The sequence below is a fragment of the Leptinotarsa decemlineata genome, unplaced genomic scaffold, assembly GCF_025532065.1.
Source record: "Leptinotarsa decemlineata unplaced genomic scaffold, Ldec_3_MD MMD2_tig00003736_RagTag_RagTag, whole genome shotgun sequence".
Taxonomy (NCBI): Eukaryota; Metazoa; Arthropoda; class Insecta; order Coleoptera; family Chrysomelidae; genus Leptinotarsa; species Leptinotarsa decemlineata.
In genome coordinates, this window is record NW_027412593.1 from 5,198,050 (window position 1) to 5,225,194 (window position 27,145).

Sequence of the window (27,145 nt, forward strand, 5' to 3'; positions counted from 1 at the left end):
AAAAGCTAGAACTCTTGAAATGTGTCATAACGAAAGGTTTTCAGTTTGTTATAACCGATCTCGGCAGGAAAGTGAATTTCGAAAAATTTTCTGGGAGCAGAAACAACCACTTTGGTGTTATTTTGGATGGTGATTGTGTACAGATGAACCTAACACTAAATGAGGTAAACGTATTCATGGCGTAAGGAATGCAATAACATCTACCCTTAGGAAGAAACCGTCTATGGGAACCTACAAATATGAAAGCTGAACGAGGCCATTAAACGCGATCTGTTGCAAAGCCAAGCGTCAATATCGACCGCCAACCGAGATACATCCTCTATCTTTCTATGCAGCTTTTACTGGAAGGCTAGTAGTCGAAACCAGAGCCCAAAAACCAAGCAATCGTTTTCCAAAATCAGACACCGCTGTTTCAACCCGCCATAGGTCCATAGGTCTCAAGTGAACGAATTTTTTTCGGCGGTTGATGTCGAAAATTGGCTTTGCAACAGCTCTGGGGCTCAAATGTTTGCCTAGCACCACTGATGACGATTCAAAACAGCGCTGTCTGGTGATGGATCACGAAAGCTTCGTTTTCGGGCGCTGGTTTTAACTAGTTGCCTTGCACTAAAAACTTCAAATAAAGAGACATAACGAATCTCTTTCGGCAGGTGATGCAACAGCAGGTGATGCAACAGCTTTGGGGCTAAAATATTTGCCTAGCACCACTGATGAGGACTTTGACGATTTAAAACAGCCCCGTCTGGTGATGAATAACGAGGGCTTCGCTTTTTGGCACTGGTTAAAACTAGTTGCCTTGCACTGAACTCCGAACAAAGAGAGAGAACGAATTATGTTTGGCGGTTGATATCGAAGATTGGCTTTGCAACAGCTTTGAGGCTCAAATGTTTGCCTAGCACCACTGATGAGGACTTTGACGATTCAAAACAGCACTGTCTGGTGATGGATCACGAAGGCTTCGTTTTTTGGCGCTGGTTTCAACTAGTTGCCTTGCACTGAAAACTTCAAAGAAAGAGATATTACGAATTTTATTCGGCAGGTGATGCCGAAGATTGGCTTTGCAAGAGGTTTGCGGCTAAAATGTTCGTCTAGCACCACTGATGAGGACTTTGATGATTCAAAACAGCCCCGTCTGGTGATGAATGATGAGCGCTTGGTTTTTGGGCAATGGTTAAAACTAGTTGCCTTGCACTGAACTTCAAAGAAAGGGAGAGAACGAATTTTGTTTGGCGGTTGATGTCGAAGGTTGGCTTTGCAACAGGTTTGGGACTCAAATATTCGTGTAGCACTCCTGATGAGGACTTTGATGATTCAAAACAGCGCCATCTGGTGATGGATCATGAAGGCTACGTTTTTGGGCGCTGGTTTTGACTAGTTGCCTTGCACTGAAAACTTCAAAGAAAGATATATAACGAATCTCCTTTGGCGGATGATGTCGAAGATTAGCTTTGCAACAGCTTTGGGGCTAGAATGCTCTGGCATGACTGATGAGGACTTTGACGATTCAAAACAGCGCTGTTTGGTGACGGATCACGAAGGCTTCGTTTTTGGGCGCTGATTTCAACTGATTGCCTTTCACTGAAATCTTTAAAGGAAGCGAGAGAAGCAATTTCGTGTAGCGGTTGATGTCGAGGATTGGCTTTGCAACAGCTTCACTCCTTTAAGGACCCTCTTCATTAATTGATTTCATTAAATTAGTCTCCTTTCACTCCATAGATAATATCTCCGCAAGGAAAGATGTCATTATCTTTTAAGGCAGTTGAGCCTAGTGAAGCATTCGTGATTCAGTCTAGTATCACTGATGACACCCGCAGCGGGTCGAAACCGCGTTAATGGTTGTTGGATCATTATTGCTTCCTTTTTTTGGCTCTAATTTCGACTATTCAAAGCGTGTGTATCATTAATTCATTTATAACTTTTTTTTGCAGAATATAAGTAAAACATATTTCTACGAGACCTACCATTGGCTGATAATGAGCCTATCAAGAGACATCTCACACATTTTCGAACCATTGAAATTGAGTATCAACTCCGATGTTCATCTTGTAATTCCGAACGAAAAAGAAAATTTTAGTATTTTTGATGTTTATAACCCAGCTTCTGAACACGGAGGAATTGTGAAAGTGATATTTCTTGGAATGTATAACAAAGCTGTAGGGTATATGGCAAAATATTCTGGGAATAAATATTGGGAAAGACGTAATATGACTGGAGTGAATTTTAAGTCTGCTATAGTGGTGAGATTTTTCTTCCATAATTCTGAATAGAACATAGGATTTTCAAGTATTTCGAAAAATATTTGTCAATTAGAAACGTCCCATACATCAAGAAGTGTAAACTTTCACGGCCGGAGATAATTGTTTCGAAACAGTTTCCCGGGTTTCTGACCGTGGTCTGCAGGCTTTTAAATCTGAGGTTTTGTCTACAACTGCGGTAGACACTGCTTCAGTTTCTATGGGTTACATCAATTGGCCTGGTACCTGTGCAGTTGGGTGCAGGTACCTAAATATAATTCGAACTGATTCCATCTTCTTTTGTGGTTGAAATTATCTCAGAATGTTGTGTTTCTGAATACTGTGTTTCTGAATTTCTATCGTGTCTGTATACAGGCTGTCGATTTGAAAACTTTCCATCCTTAAATTATATGAGGAATCGAAAAAACAGGCCAATTTCATAGGCAAGGGGGACACTTTCAAGGAATATTCGTATCCCTCGTGGTTCAATCTCCAAGGAGGGGTAGATGCTACCTTTAGAATTTTAAATGGGAAGGGGTGTCAAGTGGCACATCATTTCGATTGGCGTTCAATTCTGCTTCCAATGAGACCCTGGTGTTTTATTTGTTGACGAACAGTTCTGGAAAAGTAGTATTCTAAACTTACACATGTAATTTGAATTTGCCTGTTCTGAGATGCATTATTGTGTTTGTTATGTATTGGGAATGACTGGGTGAAATTATTCGATTGCAAGTAAAATATCAAGGTCGTTTATTCACTCAAAACGTTTCCCATAGACTGCGAACATACAATATAAAAACAAAGGTAGCAAAACATAAAAAAAGCCATTGGTATTTCGTACTGAGATAAATAATATGGATATACCGGGTGATTAAATACATTTTCAATAGCAGTACATCACAGTATTCAACTTCTTTCAATAAAAATGGTTGGAAAAGGAGTTGGCACCGTTCCAACCTTTGAATGACAGGAATAAATGTATTACGCGTGGAATTTTTTATTTGTTGGTTACTTTCCTTCTACAAAATAGAATTTAATTTGCGAGAAAGACATTTCAAACAATATCTATTTACGCTCATCTTATAAACTGTTCGAAATGTCTTTTGAGTTCTTCATTATCAGAAGTTTGTTTTTTATAAATAACGGATTCAAGATGCCCCCAATTAAAGAAATCTAAGGGTGCTAAATCCGGTAATCTCGGAGGCCATTCAACTGTTCCCTTCTGCCAATCCATCTATACGGAAATCTCTTGTTTAACCACTGTCGGACGGGAAGAAAATAATGAGGTGGAGCACCGTCCTGCTGGAAATGTTACAGATCCTCCCGAAAAAGTTCATTAGCTTCTGCATCCATTTGAGTTTCTAGATCGTGAGGTATAAGAGGATCGATATTTTCTTCAAGCATTTCAGAGTGCAGATTGCCAGTCAAGTCAAGTCAATACCATCCCAAACATTAACTTTTTGTGGGGGAGGTGTTTGCCCTTTCCGAAAAATATGTGGGTTGTCACTACAATAGCGACAATTTTGTCTATTAATATTGCCATTCAGAAAAAATGAATACTCATCGCTGAAACAGATATTTAATAGAAGATTAGGGATGGTATTGACTCGATGAGATATGACTTCACAAAACTCAATTCTTCCTCGTGGAGTTCTTGAAAAATCTGCATTTTATAGAGATGAAATTTATGCATTTTCAATGCTTTTCTTGAAGTTTCGCGTGACATTCTAGTCTGATTGCAGCAAATGTTCCCAAAATTTCATTTTGAGCTGCTTCATCTAGTACTCTGGAGTTATTTTTTTTATTTGTCACTGAGTCAGTTTCGTAGAACTTATTCACCAAATCGAGCACATTTCGATGACTTACATTACAATTTGGATGCCCTCATCAAAAAGACATGCCGCACTTCGTGAGCACTTTCCAACTTCTCCATGAATTACAATCATTTTAATTCTATCTTGAAGAATGTAAACCATTTTTACACTTTTATACACCTATTTGAGTAATCACTAAACAGCCCAACAGTATGCACAATACCACCACATCGTTCAAATTCGAGAACCAATTTTTTTGTTTGAAAACAGAAAATTTTTACAGCAGGCGTAGCTAAAAAGGACGGCTATCTGGTACACTTCCTGCGATGAGAATTCAAAATTCAGGATTTACCAAACACAATTTTATTACCATCTACGTTTTATTATGAGACTACTTTTTGATGTAAATTAATTGGAGCTAATGACTAATGTTACCGCTAATGAAGGGTTGGAATGGTAACACCTAATATTCTTACCAGTTCTGGTCAAACCATGCATAGGCGTACTAATAATTACTTCTCTTAGTTCAGAACGTTATTTTTCGGAAAATGCTCATAAAAAAATACTAAGTCGGGGTACCATTGGAAGCAGAATTGAACGCCAATTAAAATGATGTGCCACTTGACCCCCTCCCAATTTAAAAATCTGAGGGTAACATCTACCTCTCTCAGGGGGTTGAACCACGAGGACTACAAATAGCCCTTGGAAGATATTAAGGGTGGAAAGTTTTCAAATTGACACCCTGTATAGTCTTGGAGAGTAACTCTGAGCCCTTGGACCTCTTCAAACGCGATAAAATGGGTGACTCAGTACATGTTCCGTTACTGCTGGTATGTTAGTATGCCTGAGATAAAACTTCTCTTATGTGCTCCGTACTTATGATTATTTCAGCGGTTCCAATGTAGACCGGTCTTTAGCTGACCCTAGACTGTCTCTGATGATTCTCTTCAACGTCTTCATTATCAAAATTAATTGGTTTTCAAAATACGCTGATGCTTAACTTTTCCCTTATATTCTTATAGGCTAACATATGATAAGGAAGCTATTGAAGTTCAAGATGATATACCTTGAAGACGAAGGAGTGAGAATGGAACGTGTTTGAAAATCTTCCTCCTGAATTTCAGAATTGTTACAAGTCAATTTTTGGGTTATCCGGACCTACGAACTGAATGAATTGTAGTAAGTTGATCCATGAGTTTTGTTGCATTTTACTTCATTTGGTACAACTCTCTGCAGTTATCAAGGTTTTTATCGTTCCAAGCAATACATTTGCATCCCTGGAGTGATGGGCTTAGACGATATAATCAAATAATTTGAGGTTTCATGGCGGTAGATAACAGTTTTGGAGCAATTTTCCAGGATTGTTGGACGTGGTTAGAAGGTTTTTATGCCCAACAATACACGAATCCGGCCAATTAATCCGACCAATAGTAACTGACCATTCGAACCTCGAACAGCACAGTTTGCAACAATAACTGAAATACTGCATCCGTTGATTCTGATAATAGTCACCGCAGTTGTAGTAGAAATGTCAAGTTTCGAAAGCTGCAGATCATGACTAAAAAATCCAGACGATAGTTATGATATAATAAAAGACAATGTATTAGACTGTGGTTTCGGTTGTAGACAACCAGATACAAACTTTTGGTTTTGATTTGACTTCCTTTTAAAGAGGTCTGTAGTAATTTTGATGGTTGGACAACTAGGCAATTAGGAAATACTCTGTATAATGGAATTATTCAATTTGAAAGCTTTGAAACAAATGCGGGTAATCATAATCCTAACTATTTCAGATACCGAATTTGACTATGCCATTAGAAACTTATTTAGCTAGCGATGAAGACAGACAAATCAATTCCATGCACAGATTCCAAAGTACAACTATTAACTATTGCAAAGATATGTTTAATTTCAGGTAAGGCAAAATTTCCATTTTTTTTATAATAATACGTTGCAGTTTTGTTTACTGTTCAGTTTACTGTTCACAATAAAATGTTCCTTGATTATGTCATGGATTTTCATCAAGTATAGGCCAATATCATCACCAAAAAAGATGTTGTTGCTAATGTGAAACAACGAATGAATCATATTCAAGTACCATTTCTCAAGCGTGGATTCTGATTTCAGTGGATGACATCCTACTTGCGTACGTTCTATTTGCGGACATGATCAATTTTGTCCGACTTGCGTACACGATGAGGTCACCTCTTGAGCCAGGTAAAATACCTACTTACGTATAAACAATTATCCTCAGCATATACAGAAACATTAGACATTGAAAATGCCTAACTTGTCTAGCTTATGCCGTTAAGTCTGTTTAGCAAAAATTAAACTTTCATTCCAACACTTGTAAAAAATGTGAAAAATGTAAAAATAACTACTCAACTACCTTCTAATCAACCTATGTATGCATTTAAAACAATTTAACTTCCTTTCCCAACTCTCTCGACCCATAAATCCAATTCACAATGAAACGAGAAACCCAAGGGACTCTAGCTTTCTCGGATGCCCTCGTGAACAGACGTGAAGGTCGTACATTGGGCCACAGAGTGTACAGGAAACTAACACATACACATACAGACAGGTACCTGAACAAAAACACCAGCCACAATAAAAGAGAGGGGTAATTAAAATGTTGGTTGAGAGAGCATGACGGATTTGTGAACTTGAGAGTCTCCCTGAGAAACTTAATCACCTGAAAAATGCCTTCAAAGGAAATGTGTACAGCCAAAGAGAATTCGCTGTACACATATTCATTAGAAACTTCACTATAAACATTACTTATGGACCCCTAGATTAAAAATTTTTGTATTGAAAAACTAACAACCTACCCTTTGAATAACTCGCACGAATTGAAAGAAATTATCCATATAAATCGAAATTTGGAAAATTTTAAAATAATACATAACAATATATGCAGTATAGGTAAACACTACGACGAGTTCATGGTTTTCATTGATGATTTATCCACTCAAATGGACTGTATTGTTTTCACAGAAACTTGGCATATTCCAGACCCCTCATTATTCGATATTACGGGTTATACCACTGTCTACAGTAATGGTTGTTACAATCAGAATGACGGTGTCATTGTTTTTATAAAGAATGAAATGTACTTGTCTCATACCCTCATTGAACTTTGCGGTAGCAGTCTGATAAAAGTAAAAATGAAATATGAAAATAGTACTATATGTTTATATACTTTTTATAGATCCCCTACAAACAATATTGACAGTTTTTTAATTCAGATGAATGATATACTGAGTGTAGATAATGATCCTTCCGATTATAATCTATTTTTGGGGGACATCAACATAGACTTATCAACTGAAAATGAAGCCTCAAAAAATTATTTGGATATGTTAAGTGAGTATGTCTCAGAATCGTGTCTGGATAATATTTTCATTTATTGTAAAAATAACAACTATGAAACAATACTGCCTATTACAATAGATTCAGCCATAACAGATCATCACACAACTTTTTTACAAATTATAATTTCAAGTAAAATTAATAATACAAATCACAACAACAAAAAATACTTTGAAAAACTTGACGAGGATAAGTTGATCGAGTCAATCCAGAATGTCGATTGGGAGAAAATATTTTCACAGCATCCTGATCTTGACTCTGTAACAAATGAATTCATCAATATTTTGTGGGAATGTATTGAAAAGTCAAAAATATATATTAGATTGAAAAATAAAGACCGAAAAAGAAAAAAATGGATGACAAAATCACTCATCAAAATTGTTAATAAAAAGAATAATATGTACCGCAAATGGAAACTTGATCCAAACAACGAAATTTTGAAAAATTAATACATGGAGATTAAGAAAAATGTTGAACAATCAAATAATCAAGCGAAAATAAAATATTTTAAAAAAGCGTAGAAGAAGAAAATAATGCCTCTACTAGACTTTGGAATACAGTTAACGAAATTCTAAAAATACCAAATTGCAGAGAAATAGGTGAAATTGAAAATGAAGACGGCGATTTGATTATGGAAACTAAATTCAAAGCTGAATTATTCAACGATTTTTTTGTAGGCGTAGGAGAGAATTTATCAAAAAAAAATATTAAAAAGCAAAACTATAGAAGTAAAATAAACATAACAGTAAATTCTATATTTTTCGAGCCAACAAGTGAAAAAGAAGTCGAAAATATCATTCATCAATTGAAAAATAAAAAAGCACCTGGATATGATGGGATAAAAGGGGAAACATTAAAGTTACTCTCAAAATACATAAGCAAACCACTAACAAGCATCATAAATAAATCATTCGAATTAAGCTATTTTCTTGAAGCTTTCAAAATATCAATTGTTACTCCAATACACAAAAGTGGAGACAAACAAAAAATCACGAACTACAGACCAATATCTCTCATTACATCTTTGACCAAAATAATAGAAAAATAATGAAAATCCGACTCAATAGTTTTTTAAACAAATATAATCTTCTATCATCATCCCAATTTGGCTTCAGAGATAAAAAATCCACACAAGATGCCATCCTGAAGCTGACAAACATCATTTATGAATGTGTAGATAATGACTTACCAGTAATAGGAGTTTTTTTCGATCTGAGGAAAGCTTTCGATACAGTTGACCATCATATACTACTTGAAACATTACATGAAATCGGTGTAAGGGGAATGGCATATAATTTACTCGAAAGCTACTTAACTAATAGAAAACAAAAAGTTAGAATTGAAAGCGATATAAGCTCAGAAAGAATAATTACCTGTGGAGTCCCTCAAGGAACAGTAATGGGACCCTTATTATTCTCGATATATTCAAATAATCTATTTTTGCAAGAAAAAGAAGGGAAAAGACTCAGCTTGCAGATGACACAGTCATTATATATACTGCTGACAACTGGCATGACCTGAAAACAAAAACTGAAAATGACTTGAATAATTTAATAGATTGACACGATAGTAGACTTTTGTCCATAAATTTTGAAAAAACGTTTCACTTACCATTCAGTAGTCGAGAAGCATCTCTGCCCAATTATATCTTGAAAATACAGCAAGATCTTTCGATTCGACCTGAACACAAACTAAAATATCTGGGAATAATCCTTGACCCACACCTTTTAGCAAGATATCTCATATCTTGCTAAAAAGTTGCGTTGTATTCTATTTCGATTCAAACAAATCAAATCGTACCTTGATTACAAACAAAAAATAATTGTCTACCAAAGTTTGGTGGAAACGCACTTGAATTATGGAATAATCGGGTGGGTGGGGGTGTATCGCGAACTTACCTTAATATACTTGAAGTGTCTCAAAGAAAATTTCTCCAAATGATTTGTGATAAAAGACCAAGATACTCAAGTGACTTTCTCTACTCAGAAACAAAAATGCTAGATATTAGACAGCTTTATCTCAAACAAGTATGTATTAGACATCACATTAATGGAATCGAAACGAATGTGACGACTCACTCCCATTCTACAAGACAAAAAAATAAGTACATCGTTCCACGAATGAATAAAGCAATAGGACAAAAAGGTTATCATTACTTAGCTCCCAAAATTTACAATTTCATTCCGGGAATCTTGAAAACAATAACGGTGTTAAAACAATTCAAAATAGAACTTATAAATTTCCTAAGAACAATTGATAGAAAACAAATCCATAAACTCATTGAGACTCAATAATACTGACCATGGTAAGTTTTATATTGGTATCTACTTCACTTCTTTTCTGAAAAAAACTCTGCAAAGAGGAGCCGTGGAAGACCGTCTGTGTTTACAGATACTGCAAAATATAACTATGTTCGTAATTGAAAATCAAATTGCCATTGTAGAAAACACATCTGATTCTTTCTACAAATCAATATGTTATTTTCTTGCTGTATATACCTAATTTTAGAAATGTTTTATGCAATGTTTTATACAATGACATTATTTATACATTATTTTTTATCTAACTGATTAGCTGAAAATTTTATTACCATAACATTATTTAATATTATGTGTTCGTGAAACTAATCTTATTGTGTATGTAAATTTAAATTTTTTGTTTAATTGTATTTTGTATTTTTTACCTATGTATTTTTTATTTCAACCACATACAGGGGTATACTCCTCAGTGGTATTGTGATTTATTCATCACTCCTGTAAATATTGTATCTTTTGCTGTACTTTACAAAGATGAATAAAGTCGAAGTCAAACATTTCCTCGGGCGTGTCTTAATCAAACCCGAACGAGGAAGCCATTGTATGGCGAAACACGTGTTGCGTTTTTGTAAAACTGTCTAGTGAAAATCACACAATGAAGTGTTTTTAGACTATGTTGGTACCTGTCTCTCTGAACACAAAAGAAATTGTCGACTCGGACAAACCAACAAATCAGCTATAGCCGAACTTGCTCTCAACAAAGAAGGCACTCACATTATCTCATTAGAAGATACAGTAATACTCGATTAAACTCAAAAATTACTATCCAAGAGTATAGAGATTCGAAAACACAGAGATACTTTCAATGTCAAAGAAGAGACAATGAACATCAATAAAATCTGGCTACCTGTCCTTACAGATACACAAACAAGGTCAGGTAATCCAATTAGGAAAAACCAAGCCACGCCCACTAATGATACTATAAAACCAGAAATACCAGCATGGTAGTTACGGACTTCTAGCCAGAATGAGCAATTTTAGCTATTCGAAACAAATGGTGAGACTAATTGAATCTTTTCTAGTAGACCGACGATGCCGTTGCAGAGTAGGACACGAACTCTCTACCATGCGACTTCTGGAAGCAAGAGTCCCACAAGGTGCAGTTCTTTCCCCACACCTCTAATCGGTATATACAGCAGACGTGCCCAAACCAGAGAACAACTTCAAAAAGTTGGCACTCTACGCGGATGACACAGCTCTACTGGCGAGATCCACTAGCCACAACAAGCGGACAGACTAGAAGAATAGGCCAACTTTTGGAAAATCAGTTCAAACCCCGACAAGAGTCAGGCGATACTGTTCACCCGGAGGCTGATACACCCGGAAGGAAACGTCATCTTCAACGGACCAAAGAATCCGTGGACCATCGAAGCAAGATACCTGGGAGTCACCCTCGACAGGAGACTGACGTTCAGGTCCCACATACAGCAGAGACTAGGGCTGGCGAGAGCCGCCCGGCAATACCTACACCCAATCATAGGCCGCAGGAGTAACATGGGTCTCCATGTAAAACTGCTTCTCATCAAGAACGTACAACTTTCCATCATTCTGTATGCCTCCACTGCCTGGGACCAGTGCGCAGTGACATACAGACGCAGTATTCATGAACGTTTGCTTACGAGCTGCCGTAAACGCTCCTAACAGATTCATCTACCGGGACCTGGACCTCTACATCCACTACGTAGACGCATACATGAGAAAGCACACCGAAAACGTATTCGAAAGAATACGAACACACGCCTGTCCAGCGCTGCGTGACTTACATGAAGCGTTCAACAGGGATGACTCCAGATTTCGCGAAGGGGATGAACACATGAGGCCCACGAAGCAGAACCAACGACCACCTTCGAGAGTCGCTGTCAGGCGGCTCCGGTAAGTATAAAAATGTATATACAGATTTCTAATACCCACTTTCTTATAGATACACACACACTAACATAGTTCGCGACCAAAAAATACTTGTCTCCGGTAAGGTTAAGGGTACTCCCATGCAATCATTAGTACACAGTAACGTCACGAAAAATAAAATGAACAGATTACGAGAGTGAAAACACCTAAAGGCTGACTTTCGATCGCTGAAGTGCCCATCAGCAGGTTGAGGTCCACTCAGGGATGAGTGGGGGTGGATGGACGAGATTCTAGCTTCTGCACAAAGTAACCGTGTGGGGAATATTCTATTTCAGGGGGAAGGCATGGGGGGAGCATCGTAGTTACCACACTACGACCGTTTTTGGTTGTCTACCGCAGTATTAGACGAAACGATAGGCATAAAAACCCACAGAACGCGGCCAAAACACCCGGAATAATAAATTATTATTCCTCTTTTATAAACTGAAGTATTACATTTCATAAATCATTGTATCTTTCTGAAAATAATGCAATAAACCCCATTTTAGGTGATTACGCAAGTGGAACTATGTCTTGCAATTCTTTTACGTGACTTAAGGGATGACTTAATCCATGTACGCAAGTTGGACAAAATTGACCGACATAACCTACAAATGGAGTAGCCGAGATATGTGATTATAATTAATTCATTATTGTTTGGCCTTCTTAACTATGCTGATGATCAAATTGGTTTCAGCTTAGAAATGCAAATCACAAACTCATGGGGTTATATTCAAGAAAATGGTCGGTTTGACGGATTGGTCAGCTTGCTTGAAAGGAGATTGGTGGATTTTGGTAGTTCTCCCCTTTTATTCAAATTAGATAGAATGCCTTATGTGGATTATAGTTATGGAAACTGGATTTTGAGGTGAGCATTTATAAAAAATCTTATACAACTCATAATAATCGAAGATTAAAAAGACTGTAAGGAAGTTCAATCTTGATTATATGAGAAACCACTCTTTCACAGATCACCTCGTAGTTACGCTCCTGAGCGGGAACTAACCACTAGTTTTTACCCGAATCAAAAGAAATAATCTTTATCAATATATCAGCCCAGTGATTCATTTTGATTTTTCTTGTTCGATTGATGACCTATTCACTTTGTAGCAGAGGCATCCCCCAATTTTTTTTACTTCACTTCATCTTAAGAATCACAATCGCAGTCATTATTTCAATAATTAAATTGTGTGTCATGTGAAAATAAGATTTTCTGATGAGGGTAATGTGAAACACCATTTTGTAATATTAGGAAAACTTTTATTCGTGTTATTAAAACAAACATTTCAATTTGAATTTCAGAATTAATCTAATGTGAAGAATGAATTTGACGATTTTCGACAAGTTTGTTAATACCAGCCTCGAATTTACTCAAAAACAGGCGAAGTCACCGCGTTCGGTAATCTGCAACCGATTTCTTTTAGTTAGCAACGTTGCCACAGCACTAAATCCACGTTCACACAAAAACGATGATAGGAATGCTATCAAACATCGCTGAACGATGGACCACAATCTAGGGTACAATTGCGGGATTGGCTTTTTTAGCCAAAATTCTTTGTATCCATTTTTGAATTTTATTTTTATTTTCTCGTTCGTTATCAGTTCTATGAGTTATTCTTCCAGCTGGGGTGATCTGCTGTGTTGACATCCAATGTCAACACAGCAGGATCCAACACCCAGTCCGGTATTTCCAATTTTAAAATGTCCCGGAATCGTTCTGCGAAATCACTGTGAAGGTTCTCCAAATGTTGGCAGTAGACAAGCAAGTCGTCGTTGTTGAAGGATACTGCTGACAAATTATGGAAATTGCGAAACCCACGTTGTCGATATTATTCTTGTATAAGAGCAATTGGGCTACAAAAGCAGCAATGACATTTTTTGTTTTAATCAAATTCTAGTCGTCACCTTGAAGTTGGAGATTGACATCATCAAATAATTTATACAGGTCTGTCAAGTACGCAATATCATTCTTTGAAGTGATGAGGTGGTCATGCAATTATTTGTCTTTGTTTTCCAAGAACTCTATTATAGAGTCAAATAGATTGTAAAATCGAGTCTGACTACCTCTTGAAAACCAACGAACTTCTGTGTGAAATAGCAATCGGTTGAAATCTTCATCATTAGCAACACAAAGTTGATTAAATAATCTGTCATTTGAAGAGCTGTTTCGTCTTTTATTGACTGCTTTGATGATATATTGCAGTGAATGAGAGAGGCGTGACCAAATGTGTTCTATGAATGACGCAATGTACAGCGAGCACATCTGGAATTTTATTTTTGAAGTACGCTATGAAGCCTTTGTGAAGTCCTGTCATAGCCGGAGTGCCATCCGTAGTAGCGGATATAATATTCATCAGTGGAATTTCTTTCTCATCACAAAAATTTTCCAGTGTATTATATATGATTTCTCGTTTTGTATCCGTCTCTGAATTTCTGTCAAATAGTAGTTCTTGATACATTTTCTCATTTTCAATAAACCTCACGTATGCTAACAACAATGCTTCATTGGTTGGTAAAGTGGACTCATCTAACTGAATTGATAATTTAGAAGTATTCAGATGATTGCACAATGGCTCTTCAATGTTTTCAGCCATCTCATCAATTCGTCTTTGCACGGAACTATTACTCGAAGGAATTTTTCGGATAATATCTGCTGCTGGTTTATGCAGCACAGTAGTTATGACTTCTTTTATTGCCGGTAAAATTAAGCCCTCTCCAATAGTGTGAGGTTTACTTGTTTGAGCAATTAGCAATGAGATATTGTAAAAAGCTCGGAGTCCGTCGTCGTCTTGCTTAGAAGCCGCTGAAAAAAGTTTTGACACAGTTGGCTGAGCTGAGTGTTTTTTTTTCAGTTCTTGAAAATAAGTCAAACTTTTGTATTTTTTATCTGAATGCATTTTAATCAAATTATCTTGTAGCCTTGAGGGTTTCATCGCTTCATTCGAAAATGTTTTTTGACAAAAAAGGCACATGGGCAAAGATGGATTTGAGGGATTTTCAATAAATCCATATTTTATATATTCCGCGCTATACTGCCGTTTCTTCTTATTTGCTTCCGCCACAATTTTGTCTTCAAAAATGCCGAAGTAAAGAATCGAGTATCAAAAACTTACTAATGACACAACTTACACTATTCACCACCGCATGTACAGCACTTTACCTAGCTACTCGCTAACTAAATTCACTTCTTTTCTTAATGTCGTCGAATGACATTACTGGCTGGATGGCGTGCGCGCGCTTTTATATGAGGCAGCGGGCGGGTCTAGCACTTTCGAGAATGGAGACAGAAACTTCTTGCTTCGCATTGAAGCTAACCGTCATCTATTGTACAGTTTGACAACTATCGGACAGGAAATAGTAACTGTCCAGTCCGCTGGATGATGTTACACGAGGAAACGTGCGTTAAGCGCGAAGGAGCGGTAAAGTTTGTGTTAAAAGCAAAAAAACATTTTTAAATTAGCCATCGCCCCCCTAAACTGCTTGAACGCTCCCCAATTTTCTCTGTGCCCTTTACTGCCCCCTATAGGACTCCTATCGCCCTCTTTGAGAAAGACTAGATTATAGGAAGAAGAAATTAAATTTTGTCTGATTTTTACTAAACTTTTCATTTGTTACGACCGGTTTTGGTTTATTAAGTCATTCTCAAGACATGATACTTCTTAAGACTTGAGAATAAGATGGAATAAACAATCATTTTTGATTGTTTAGGAATTCTTTACAAAAAAGTTTGATTTTTTCCTAGAATCCACCGTTTTTCACAAGTTGAATTCATGTGTACATTGTTGCAGCATGGTATTTATACAAGGTGGAACATCAAACGGTACCACTAACTTTTTTCAATAACCCAAAAATTTGGTAAAACTCTGTGAAGGGAACAAGTTTTCATTTAAGAATCACTGCAACCTTCGACGAGAAATCATCTTTCAACAGTTAGAAAATAAGAATGGGGTTGATTCGAAAAAAGATTCCAAATACTAATCAAATCCGAAACAGGCACTTCCCCCAGACACCGGTAATGCAATACTTTTCTCGATGCGCATTTCACAAACCAAGTTGGCGTCTTCAGGAGATAAAAAAAACTGATGCTTTACTTTTGGAAATCAGTTCACTAGTTTGAAAGACATATAACATTGATATTCAAGAATATGCTTTACGAAAAATTCAAGAAATGAATTGATACATGTTGTCGCTCATTAATAATTATTATAACTATTCAAGTAACACTTCATCGTTACATTTTCACTGAACAGTTCATAAAACCACAATCAAATAACCTTCTACCTTAATAACTTAATAACTGATAATTCCACCAGAGTTCGAAATTCACCTGGAAATTTCAACATTCAATTCATTAAATGAGTTGGTGAAATTTTTACATTAGAAACAGAATAAACAGATGAGAAGAATCCAATTTTATATGGCCATTCAGTAAATTTTTCAAATTCTTAAATTCATTGATTTCTGAGCATTCCAAAAGAAATCACAGATATGATCTTTTGTTCTTTGGAACAAAGTTTTCCCCGTTTGACCAATATGAAGATTTGGGCAAGAACCATAAGTCAACGTATACGCTCCTCATCCATCCGATACTGGAGATTTATTGTTGTTGATAACTTTGCTTGAATTCTAATCTCTAACCGATACTGAATTATTTTCTGTATGGTTTTCTATAAATTTGTCTATATCATCATAATCATTATTAATTTGGGTTAATCAATTGAAAAAATACAGATAAAACTTGCCGTGTGTATCTTGCCCAAAACTTTATATAGGCCAAACGGGAAGAACTTTTCCCCAAAGAATAAGAGAACATAGGAGTAGTTCATTGAATATGAAGACCAATTCTTCATTTGCATGGCAGAGAGGCACTTCACCACAATGTATCAGATATACTATGACTGTCTGAATCATTTGCTAAAACTATTCCAGAGGAATTTTCTTTGACTTTCAGATTGATTATATAGATTGTCATTCAAAATCTATTTGAAATTTGCATTTTTTGGAAATGGCATTTCAAAGCTTATATTATGAACGAGTGGACCTATTTTGATCCAGCCCCCTGACTGGATCCACCACTGTGGCCCTTTCGTATTTGAGAGATGACACTCTCGTTTTTAGATGAAAATTACATACTGATTTTACAATAAGTTATGAATTTTCAGATCAACTTTCATATATCGTAGGCCGAAGATTACTCAGAAATCTTACGAAATATTTTTGAGACCTCTGGAAAAGGATGTTTGGATAACAATTATGTTTCTATTAGGGGCCATTTTGATCGTTTTAAAAATGGCTTTCTCGAATGAGATGAAGGAGTTCAGAAAGGAACATTTGGGAGTAGATGCGTCATGGAGTTTTTTAGTGCTGTTTACTTTAGGAGCATTTTGCCAACAGGGTAAGTCAAATGCAACTCCTAAATCATACAGATTCAATAATATTTCTAATTATATCTTGGCGATAGAATATGAGTGTGAAAAGTATAGAATGGTTCAATACTTAGAGGTTGCTAATACACAAGATACATAAAAATACCATGGTAGTGTGTAATCACTTGGATCCTTTCTATGCAATATATTTTCACGAAAACAGTCTACAGCACTCTTGATTCTTCAAGAAATAAAAAGATCCAACGTACTTCGGCATTTCATTCACAGAGGCGCTGAGTATACACCAATGTTTGCATTTGCAAACGATTCTTGTTCCATGTGTACTGTTATTTATCGTTATAGTTTCATTTCTAATAAAGTGGGACTTGTTTCACACTATATTCAATTGCTTGCAATACGAGGGTGGTCTAAAAAGTTTCCGACCTCAAAATGAAGATGGCAGCACTCGTAAATTGAAGCTAGTGAATTTCGTTGTTCGTCCGTTGACAGTTACTCACCCAAGTTTCAGTCATTTTGGACGCGCAGTTGTTATGTAACAATCATTTGAGTAAGTTGATGTGAGTGTTTTTATGAAAATGGACAAAATCGAGTATCGTGTTGTCATTGAATATTTGATTTTGAAAGGCAATACGCCTACGCAAATCAAAGACAAGTGGGATTCTGTGTATGGGGATTCTGCACCATAATTTACCACAGTGAAATTTTGGGCAGCTGAATTTAAACGTGACCATAAGAGCTTGGGAAACGATGAACGTTCGGGACGTCTAAAAACTACCGAAGAAAACATCGCCAAAGTTCACCGAATGGTGCTAGACGACCACCGAATTGAAGTGAGAGAGATAGCAGAAATTATGAACATGTCAAAGGAACGTGTTTGTCACATATTAAATCAACATTTACCTAGGCATGAGAAAGCTGTCCGCGGGTTGGGTGCCGCGTTTGCTCAGGTTAGACCAAAAACGTGCATGAATGAACATTTCCAACGCTTTGATGGCGCAGTTTAGGTGCGAGTTTTGGCGTCGATTGAATACTGTAGATAGTGTAGATGAAATTTGGATAGTAGATCATCTATGAGGACTCCAGGGCGGAAGTGGATTATCAGTGTTTTTCTTATGTATGGCTCGGTTTGCGGTGGTGTTATCGCTGTTTGGAAGATTACGAGTCGAGCGCGCTTGGAATGATATGAGAACAATAATAATTGGGTACCCGCATCTTCTCCTATCTTCAATGATAACAAAGTTAGCCTCCTATGTATGTTACACTTCGGAAAATGCTCAAGTATTTTTTTGGCATTGAGACGAATCCTTTGATGTCGAAATTATAGAAATCGGATGACCAGAAGTGAAAATCGAAAATGACCATTTTATTGAACATTTGGACTCTCTTCGAAATGGGCAATCCTAATTCACCCTTATGGTGAATTCGGATTGCCCATTTCGGATTCCATCCCAATGTTTATGAAACGGAGGTGTTTATTTTCCGATGAATCGTAAAGATCCGGCGATAAATGGTGCTGATGTATCTCCTCGTCGATGATGATGATCTATTCTCTAAATGATAACCGGAAAAACTCATACTGTTAATTATGACAATGAATAAATTAATACTCTTTCTATGTATATGTATATATATTTCTTAATGGCATAACACACGCAAAATTATATTTTTCCTTAAATGAAGTATTTTGAGACACCCTGTACACATTGAGGAATCGCACGTTGAAACATTAGGGCCCCGTTGAACTGGCATGTTTTTTCTTGAATGATGTATTTCGCCACACCTTGGCGTCATGTTCTTTTCCTAAATGATGTATTTTGAGACACCCTGTAAACATTGAGGGATCGTACGTCAAAACGTAAGGGTCCCGTTGAACTGTAATGTTTTTTCTCAAATAATGTATTTTTGCCAAACTTTGTACACATTAACGTCATATTTTTTCTTGAATGATGTATTTTGATCCACCCCTGCAGACATTGACGTCATGTTTTTTCTTCAATGATGTATTTTGAGACACACTGTACACATTGAGGGATTGTATGTTGAAACGATAGAGCCCCGTTGAACTGTCATGTTTTTTCCCAAATAATGTATTTTTGTAACACCTTGTAAACATTGACGTTATGCTTTTGTCATAAATGATGTGTTTTGGGACACCCTGTACACAATGACGCCATATTTTTTTCTTTAACGTTGGTTACCATGTTTTTTTCTTTAATGCCGCACGCCCTGTATAGCATTTGATTGGTGTGTTTTGAAACAACTCCCTGTATACCTTATTATTTTTCAACAAACAGCCGCCATGTGTTTTTCTTCAACGCTGCACACCGTGTATCATCTTGTACACATTGACATCATTTTCTCCCAAATGATGCATTTTGAGACACCCTGTTCACATTGACGCCATGTTTTTTTCTTTAACGTTGTCAACCATGTTTTTTTCTTTAACGCAGCACGCCTTGCATAGCATTTGATTGTAGTCTTTTGAAACAACATCCTGTATATCTTATGATTCTTTGACAAACAGCCGTCATGTTTTTTTCTCTTCAACGCTGCATACCCTGTATCACCTTGTGCACATTGACGCTATGTTTTTTTCTTCAACGTTGGCAACCATGTTTTTTTTTCTTCAACGCTGCACGCCCTGTAAAGCATTTGATTGGTGTGTTTTGAAACAACATCCTGTATACCCTATGAATTGTCGACAAATAATCGCCATGTTTTTTTCTTTTACGTTAGCAGCCATTTATTATCTATGCGTTCGTTTCAATCACTGCTGTGAAAAGGTTTCTCAACATTTGATATCTACTACTGAACAATTTCTTTCTGTTTTATCACCGCGTTGTCCAAAACCTACTTGATCAAAGTGTGCGTTTCAAAGTGTACGTGAATAAACCTAAAAGCTCTGTATTTCAAAGATGACTAGCAAAACATTAAGTATGCTACATTTTTGGAACAAAAATTTTAAATTTGAAAAATGCTTTTGGAATATTTTTATACAAACAAAAAACTTTTGACAGGAAAAAAGTTACATGCTGTAACCACCATTAAGTTTGTCATAAAATTTGACCCCTCCGACACAGCATTCAATTTTCATCTATCTAGTTTAAAAACAGGAGTTTCCCTTCAAAAGTGTCCAATTTGGCCCACTGTGTACATCTTCCTTGTCAAGGAAGTGTATTTTTTTTAATTCATTGACTTTTGTAGGTGCAACTTGCTATCCAAGACTGTTCAGTAGCCGAATACTGTCAGTATTCGTTTTCCTCTTTTGTATACTGGTTTATCAATTCTACTCAGCAAGTATTGTCTCTTACTTGCTATTAGATCCTCCTCGAACAATATTTAACTTGAAAGACCTGCTTGAAAGCCAGTTACAAGTTGGGATTGAAGATATTCTAATTGACAGGAACTATTTTTTGGTAAGTATTGCAGAATTACTATAGATGTAACGAGTGCAAAATAATACCAGTGGAAAGCAATCTTTTCGTCATACTTCCCACTTACGGAGGTTATCAACTGTAAAATTTTCTGGTCGTTACATTTTGACGTGGTAGACGTAGATGTGGTAGACGTAGAAGAAGTGGTAGAAGTGACAGTTCTACAGAACACGCAGGGCGCTCCACAGAATAAGGCCCCTGAAGACACAAGAACTGGTTTGTTTGGATACGGAAGTTCATAGTGTTCTAACAGAAGAGGCTGACATCTGGCAAATCAACACCGTCGTGTATAGCGTCGTCCAATAGCTTTCCCAATTGGAAGAACAAAACTACGACGTATCCATCACACTCAGGGTCAAGGAATGCTGATGACCATCAAACAGCACTGCCTTGATGGAATACGAATGCTAGTGGCTGCTAAGAAGTCACTAGTGAGGCGAGCGAGAAGTATCGCGGAAAACCTTAGGTTCCGCGAGAAACCTTCTCGCTTATTTCAAGAGCCTCCACGTGTTGTGGTTAATCCTCCGACCGCTGATCAGGTGGAATCCTTCCAGAAGAATATCTATGAACACCCTCAGCCACTCAACTTAGACACTCCAGCCCTAGCGAAGCTTTCAACAGAGAGATTCGACAGCCTGAGCTCAATGAACTACGCAACTCGATAACACCCGATGATGTTCGAAGAGCCCTTGTGGGTTCCAAGAACTTTGCTGTTCCAGGCCCAGATGGGCTGAACACTTATTGGTGGAAAAAACTACCAAGCACCCACCGCCATCTGGCCAGAGTTTTCAACTCATGGCTGGACGGAGAGAAGCCGATTCCGGAATGGTTTTTCGAAGAACGGACCGTTCCTATCCCCAAAACCAGAGATTCGTCGATTCCTAAGAATTACAGACCGATAACATGCTTTGATTCGTGTTATAAGTTTTTTACAAGCATTTTATGCACACGAATACTCACCGCAGTTGACCGAGTGTTCGAACGGATATGTGAGCAGAGAGGGTCGAAGAGAGGAGTCGCTGGATGTAAAGAGAACCTGCTCATCGATAGATGTGTTACCCAAGGCTCTATACAATATAAGCGCAACCTCTCTATGACCTGGATCGATTACCGTAAGGCATTTGATACAATATCGCATGAGCTCATCTTGCATTTGCTCAGATGCCTTGCGGTACCCGACATATAGTGAGATGCATTGAACAACTAATACCAATCTGGCGAACTCGCTTCACCATAACATCTGGTCGAACCAGAGTCCAAACAGAGTGGGTCATTTTCAGGAGGGGTCTAAATCAGGGCGATTTCCTCAGTCACCCTCTCTTCTGCATCTCAGAAATACTCGAGGGTATGAATGTGGCACCTCCGGAAACCGGACGCACAAGGTCACCCAGTTGAAGATCAGTTGGTTGCATCAAAAGATGCAACTGTTTTTCATCTCAGGCCAAGAATTTCCAACTGAACAATGATGTTCATTGTCGTACTGACATTTTTTGACGTTTTTATAAACAAAAACGGGTTGTTGGAACTGCCATATGACAGATAAAAAGGAATATTTCTAGAAATATCGATATTAATGTGTTTGTCTTCAGGAAATTATCAAATGTTCCGCCATTTTGTAGTAGGTGAAGATATTGACTTCATATTCTAGGGTTGTGAAGTATTCGTCAGGAGCTTCAAAATAACAAGACCCCCCTTTTCATTTAATTTTTTCCCCAGATGGCGCCCACTCGCCATCTTGAAAGTTTCATCTGTCAATTTCACTTCAAAATAAAGTATTCATGCATTAATTACATTATCCCAAATTTCAATTTTTTCAGTTGACCCGTTCAAAAAATAAAAGGGGGGGACATTGAAGAAATGCACTGTATGTATTCATGTATAACACATTCCATCTGATAAATAAATATAGAATTCATCATCCTTTGCCGTAATTTCGTCAAAGATATGTCTCTGACTCTTAAAATCCAAGTAAAGCTAAGGCAGCCTGAGAAATTAATTTTTTATATCACTGAAAAATTCAGTATTACATTTCAATTAATTTTAATTTGTTTTGTAGCAAACCACAGACCCAGATGCAATAAATTTATATGAGAGTAAAATCAAAGGCACCGCAAATTCCTCTGGATTTTACACACCCTCCGAAGGTCTTGATTTGGTGAGGAAAGGAGGTTTTGCTTTCCACGTTGAAACGAGTACGGCTTATCCAATAATAGAGGAAACTTACACGAATCAAGAGATTTGTGAAATAGACGAAGTGCAGATGTATAGAACGCAACCTATGCATACCAACCTGCAGAAGGATTCTCCGTTCAGGGAAATGATGAACTATTGGTGAGTGCGGTGAAGTTACTTAGGATAGCTGCTGTAGATAAAGGTTTTTCATTAAGCGTTTTCTATCTTGAATAAAACAAATAGTCAGTGAGATATCACCGAAATTTTTTATTCGCTTGAAAGACCCATTGATGCCTTTATGTGTGGAAAATAACATCGTTCAAATGTCCGCCACGGCTTCTCTGTTGGCTTTGAGGAAGGCTGTGGTTTGTGGCTTATTCGCATACATCTATGACTTAAGAAAACCCCACAAGAAAAAGTCTAACGGAGTTAAATCGCATGATCTCGGTGGCTAGTTCACATCACCTCCACGTGAGATGACCGTCCCCTCAAATCGTTTGTGCAGAATGTCCAATTAGTCTGGTTCACATGTACTCGATTTAGCCCTTTTTGGTGACATTTCTCAGCCCTGTCCAAAAATTACGACCAAGGTTTCATTCGATTCGTATTTTTGCCCAGTAAGTTTAAGGAAACGTCCGAAACCGCGCCGATAAAAATTACAAAAGTTATAAACAATTGAGTGAAAAAAAATAAATGGAGCTTCAGTTTTTTTTTAGTATCTCGGAAAATTTTCAAAATTTTGGAAATTTGAAAAAGGATTTGAAAAGATCAATGAATTTGCGTGAAAAAAGTCCCGACTCCCGAAACTGTATCTCGATTATTTATAATTTTCACAGAGCCCTGAAAATAGAGCCAAAAGCGGGTAGTCTGGCTTCCGCGCGCCCTTCGTCACTCTGACATTGAAAGAAAATTATTTAAACATTATAAATGTACATATTAAGGAATGAAAAAATCCATATAATGTTGGAATACATCAATAAACAATAATCCGCAGTCATTTGTTAATTAATAACTTTTTCTGAATTGAAAGTTAATAAAAAAATCCCTATAATTATTAAACTGGAACCCTGGCATTTTTTCCTTTGGTGAAGTTATCCTTGGTAGGCAAAAAATAGATTACCGTTGCCAAAATAAAAAAATTGTTATTTTCTATTTTTTCATTAACAATTGAAAATTATAATTAAAAAAAATACATTACAATTTATTTTTTTAAATTTTTTATTGTTTCAACGTCTCATGGCTAAAACCTAATTAATAATATTTTTTTTCAATTATTTACAACTATTGTTATTAAATTTATTATAAACAAATACATTGTTTATGAGCAATTCGAATTTTTTTTGCATTACGTTAATTGAAAAAAATCATGATTTTTAGAAAAAAATGTTTTTTTTTTGAATCATAAATTCTATTGTTCTTTAAGCTTTTGAAAAAAATTGTTTTTATTCTTTTTTTGAATTGTTTATTTAACACTCCAAACCGTAAGCAGATGTTTCTTCCACGTAACAAAAGATAATCGCATACAGATATAAATCGGAATTTTAAAGTAATTCAAAAATTTGTGAGCATCGGAAATTTAAAGAAGGTTAATGAGTAAACTCATTAGAATTAAATTAACAGAAGGACTGATAGCATTCATTTAAATTTCTTAAACTCCATACAAATATGACAATAAGTGAAAGTTAATGATCATACAACTACTAAAAGTGCAAGTAATAAAATCCCTATGATTTATTGTTACATGACACGTTGAAAAGACTTAAAAATTTTTCTTTTTTCAATAAATAACGATCAATAATTAAATAAATAATAGGACAACAACTCTAGTAAAAGGCTTAAATTGTTAATAAATTCATAATGAACAAAAAAGACGTCAAGCATATTTATCATAACTGCAATAGTTTGAAAGTTATTATAATTATAAAAGCGAAGGAGCGAATGAAAAAGACAAGTATCAAGGTATCACAATATTAAAAGTTTTATAAAAAATAGAATGAATAAAAAAAACTCATAGTTACTTTTATTATAGAACAAAGTATTGAAAAAAAAATTTGTTCATGACAAAATTTTTTTTAAATAAACAATTAAAAAAAGAATAAGTTTTCTCAAAACTTCAAAGAACAAAAGAATTTATGATTTTTTAAAAAAACGGTTCCTTAATTTCAATATTTAGTTGAAAAAAACGATTGTTCATTAACAAACGCATTTTTTAGCAACAAAGAAATTTTTGAAAGAAACCATTTTTTTTCTAAAAATCATGATTTTTTTCAATTAACATAATGCGAAAAAAAATTTGTGAATTGCTTATAAACAATGTATTTGTTTATAATAAATTTATTAACAATAGGTGTAAAAAATAAAAAAAATATTATTAATTAGTTTTTAGCCATGAGACATTAAAACAATAAAAAATTAGAGAAAAAAAATTTTGTAATGTATTTTTTATAAAATTATAATTTTCAATTGTCAATAAAAAAATAGAAAATAACAATTTTTTTATTTTTGCAACGGTAATCTATTTTTTTGCCTATTGAGGATAACTTCACCAAAGGAAAAAATGCCAGGGTTTTAGTTTGATAATTATAAGGATTTTTATATTAACTTTCAATTCAGAAAAAGTCATTAATCAACAAATTTATAATTAACGTTAAAATTGGGATAAACATTTTTTGACTGCGGATTATTGTTTATTGATGTATCTCAACATCACATGCATTTTTTCATTCCTCAATATTTACATTCAATATGTTTGAATAATTTTTTTTGTTTTTATGTCAGAGTGACGAAAGGCAAGCGGAAGCCAGACTACCCGCTTTTGGCTCTTTCAGGGCTCTGTAAAAATTATAAATAATCGAGATACAGTTTCGGGAGTCGAGAGTTTTGTTACGCAAATTCATTGATCTCTTCAAATTTTTTTCATATTTCTAAAATTATGAAAATTTTCCGAGATATCAAGAAAAAACTAAAGCCCCATTTTTTTTCACTTGATTGTTTATAACTTTTGTAATTTTTATCGGCGCGTTTTCGTACCTTTCCTTAAACTTTCTAGGCAAAAATACGAATCGTATGATACCTTGGTCGTAATTTTTGGACAGGGCTGAAAAATGTTACAAAAAAAGTACATGTGAACTAGACTAAATGTGGCATGAGCTGTGTGGTACGTAGTGCCATACTCTTGAAACCACATGTCGTTGGTGTCCAGATCATCCAATCCAGGCCAAAACAAGTTGGTAATAATCGACCTATAGTGCTCGCCGTTGACTGTTATGACCTGACCAACGTCGTTCTCAGAGGAATATGGACCGATGACGCCTCCAGCCAAAAATCCACACCAAACAGTGACGATATTTTTTTTGAATGATGCAACTAATTTTCCTTCATTTTCAGTATTTCAATATTAAATTTTACAAAAAGGATTTGAAGCTTTATATCTTCTATTAATTATCTGCGAGCGCTTTCGACAGTTGATAGTACTGTCATCTTCTAGGCACTCCTCAAACTGAACTTGTCATCCTGTCGTCTGCCTCTTTATACGGTCAGAGCGTCTCAACTCAGGTATTTCAGGTACTTTAGGTAAATTTGCCTGTATTTGTACTGCATCAGGTACTCTTCTTTGTGTTAGATCTTCGCTAGGAATGTGTATGGTTTTGTTTAATATATTGAATGTGAGGTCTTGTTGTGTTTTGATTTGTACTTGTTCCTCGATGAGTGATTTATGACTGTTAAATTTATGGATGTTCAAGTTTTCCCAAATGTCCATGCGGTTTCCCTTGTTGACTTGTTTTATGAGTTTTATGTTCTCTGGTGGAGAAAAATTATGTTTGTTTTGTATGGCGTGTGTTGCGAAGTTGCGAGGTTTGATTTATAAACTATTGGATTTATGTATGCCTTTTTGTGCTCATTGTACCTTTGGATCAGTTTTTTCTTGGTTTGACCGATATAGAATTTGTTGCAGTCCGAGCATTGTATACTATATATCCCGTTTTGGTCTTTGTCTTCTTCTTTTTCATAGTTGTTTATTTTTTGTCTCCAGAATCATAACCCCTAGTTTGGACTGTATTTTCAATGTTATATTTTTGCAGTATGCTCAAACTGGTTGAAAATGGGAACATGGATCGTTTGAGAAAACACTGGAATTCAAGAAAGCCAACCTGCATTCAGTCAGCTAAAAAACAAGAAATTCATGTCAGTTTAAGCGAGTTTTCGTGTCCCCCTTTAGCTCTATGCTGTGGAATACTTATTTCTATGATATTCCTAATCATTGAAGTCGCCCCTCAACTGAAAAATCCTCTGCTGAAAGTCTTCAAGAAACCGAAAAAAATGAAAACAAAATCTAAGATTCATCCGTATATGGAGTGACTACAGTTCTAGACGGTGAATATTTTTAAACATTTGTAGAATGCTGGTATATGGAGTGACTACAGTTCTAGACGGTGAATATTTTTAAACATTTGTAGAATGCTGGATGTAGATATGCATTGAAAAACAGTTGAACTAGAAATATTAAATATATTTTGTTCACATTTGCTT

At 36.0% G+C, this 27,145-nt stretch overlaps 1 protein-coding gene across 1 annotated transcript; it reads left to right on the plus strand.

The window, feature by feature from the left end:
• LOC111514645 (ionotropic receptor 75a) lies at positions 1–27,145 on the plus strand. The gene is made up of 8 exons (XM_074178341.1): positions 1–164; positions 1,929–2,237; positions 5,842–5,963; positions 12,320–12,490; positions 16,785–17,017; positions 20,214–20,425; positions 22,500–22,774; positions 26,698–27,145. The coding sequence occupies exons 1-8, from the start codon at positions 144–146 to the stop codon at positions 26,972–26,974; spliced, it is 1,620 nt and encodes a 539-aa protein (XP_074034442.1). The 5' UTR covers positions 1–143; the 3' UTR covers positions 26,975–27,145.